The sequence below is a fragment of the Etheostoma spectabile genome, chromosome 15 (assembly GCF_008692095.1).
Source record: "Etheostoma spectabile isolate EspeVRDwgs_2016 chromosome 15, UIUC_Espe_1.0, whole genome shotgun sequence".
Taxonomy (NCBI): Eukaryota; Metazoa; Chordata; class Actinopteri; order Perciformes; family Percidae; genus Etheostoma; species Etheostoma spectabile.
The window spans coordinates 33,966,211-33,968,871 of NC_045747.1; the positions used below are offsets into that span (position 1 = coordinate 33,966,211).

General features: G+C 36.7%; 1 protein-coding gene across 1 annotated transcript in view; it reads right to left on the reverse strand.

Annotated features, from left to right (window-relative positions):
• The window catches only part of gna13b (guanine nucleotide binding protein (G protein), alpha 13b), a 24,888-nt gene that overhangs the window by 16,251 nt on the left and 5,976 nt on the right, over positions 1-2,661 (reverse strand). The window contains exon 2 of the mRNA XM_032536900.1: positions 2,003-2,232. Within this exon, the coding sequence (XP_032392791.1) occupies positions 2,003-2,232 (230 nt within the window). The remainder of the gene's footprint in view (positions 1-2,002; positions 2,233-2,661) is intronic.

Below are 2,661 nucleotides of genomic sequence, written 5' to 3' on the forward strand. Positions count from 1 at the left end.
CTAATTTTTTTTGCCAATAAATACTATTTTTTTTGGCCCCTAAATACTAATTTGTGGCCTAAACCGAATTGTGGCCATAATATGCTAATTGGCCACAAATAATTTTGTGGCCAAAGACTAATTTGTGCCAATAAATCAATTTTTGGCAATAAATACTAATTTCTGGCTACGAAATACTAATTTGGGCCATAAATACACTAATTTGTGGCACAGCCACAACATACTAATTTATGGCCTAAGATTCTAATTTGTGGCCAATAAATACTAATTTGTGGCCAATATACTACTTTGTGGCCAACATACTAATTTGGTGACCCAAAACTAATTTGGGCCATAAGATGCAATTTGTGGTCACTAAATACTATTTGTGGCCATAATATACTATTTGTGACCACGAAATCTAATTTGTGCCATAAATACTAATTTTTGGGCAACTAATACTAATTTGTGGCACGAACGTGGCTAAATTGTGCCATAATATGCTATTTGTGACCACAAAATACATACATGTTGGCCATAAGAATGCATTTATGTGGCACTAAATCTGAATTTGTGGCAACTATACTATCTTCTGGCCTACGAACGACTACTTTGTGCACATAATACTAAGCATTGTGTCACACCACAATACTAATTGCTTGGCCATAAGATGTCTAATTTGTGGCCAAATAAATAACTATTTGTTGCCAATAATACTAATTTGTGCCAAATAATATCTAATTTTTACCACAACTACTAATTTGTGTCCATAAGATGCAATTTTGTGGCACTAAACTAATTTGTGGCCATCAATGCCTAATTTGGACCACGATACTAATGTGTGGCCATAATACTAATTTTTTGGCAACTAATACTAATTTTGGGTCACTAAAACAACTGATTTGTGGCCATAGATATCAATTTGTGACCACAAAATACTAATTTGTGGCCATAAGATGCTATTTTTGGCAACTAAATACTAATTTGTGGCATAAAATACTAATTTGGCTAAAATACTACTTTGTTGGCCATAATAACTAATTTGTGCAACCACAACATACTAATTTATGTGCCATAGATTCTAATTGTGCCATCAATTATATTTGTTGGCCAATAACATACTAATTTGTGGCCAATAATCTACTAATGTGACCACAAATCTAATTTGTGGCCAAGATGCATTTGTGGCCACTAAATACTAATTTGTGGCCAATATATACTAATTGTGACACGAAATACTAATTTGTGGCCAATAAATACTAATTTTTTGGCAACTAAATACTAATTTGTGGTCACTAAACACTAATTTGTGGCCATAATATGCTAATTTGTGACCACAAAATACTAATTTGTGGCCATAAGATGCTAATTTTTTGGCAACTAAATACTAATTTGTGGCACTAAAATACTAATTTCTGGTATACGAAATACTAATTGTGGCCGATATATACAATTTGTGCACAGCACAACCGACTAATTTGTGGCCAAGATGCTAATATGTGCCACTATACTATTTGTGGCCATAATATACTAATTGTGACCACGAATACTAATTTGGTGCCAATAAATACTATTTTTTTGGCAACTAAATACTAATTTGTGGTCACAAACATATTTGTGGCCATAATATCTAATTTGTGGCCACACGTAATTTGGCCAAACTACTAATTTGGGCCAGGAAATTCTAATTGCGGCCACAAAACACTATTTTGTGTGGCAACTAATTCTATGTTTGTGGCCACTAATTAGTCATTTTGTGCTTACTTGCTAGTATTTATTGGCCACAAATTAGTATTTATTGGCCACAAATTAGCATCTTATGGCCACAAATTAGTATATCATGGCCATAAATTAGTATGTTGTGGCTGTGCACAAATTAGTATATTATGGCCACAAATTAGTATTTCGTAGCCAGAAATTAGTATTTTGTGGCCACGAATTATTTTATTTTTTCAGATGTCATGTCTGGGGCTTCGTACAGAACACCCCCCTAATGTTGGCACTGGTCAGCGTGCGTACTTACCAGCTGGAACTCTCTGCGGCGGTCGTAGGCGTTCTGGATGCCCTGGTCGGCCCACAGGGCCCGGATGGAGGGCAGGTAGTGCTGGAAAACTTTGTGCTCCACCATGCCGTGACCGTTGGCCATTACCGAGCGGGTGTCAAACGCCATCATGGTGTCTCCGTGCCGCTGGTTGGACGGGTTGCCCCATGGGATGTGTAGTTTCTCTCGAGCATCCACCAACACTCGAATACCTGACGCCGGAGGGAAACGTGTCGGAAATGTATCTTAGTCAAGACTGTCCATTTCTCTAGTCTCCAAAACAGGCTACACTAGCATGCATGGTTGACATGTGGTTCTTTTAGTACATATAAGAAGCTAATGCCACATAAAAATGTTGTTTCCTGCCAAGGGCATATGTACAGTAAGTGAATTGATCAACTAAGATTCATATATCTGAATTGTGAAAAACAACAAAAACAGTCTCTCTCTCTCTCTCTCTCTCTCTCTCACATACAACTAAAATATATAAAGTACATTTAAAAAAATAAAAGGAAATCAAAAACAGTATATCAACGTACAGTAAAATCACAGGTCTGTGTGTGTGTGTGTGTGTGTGTGTGTGTGTGTGTGTGTGTGTGTGTGTGGTCCACTTCCGTGTTTGGTACAGTTGATTTTTCACT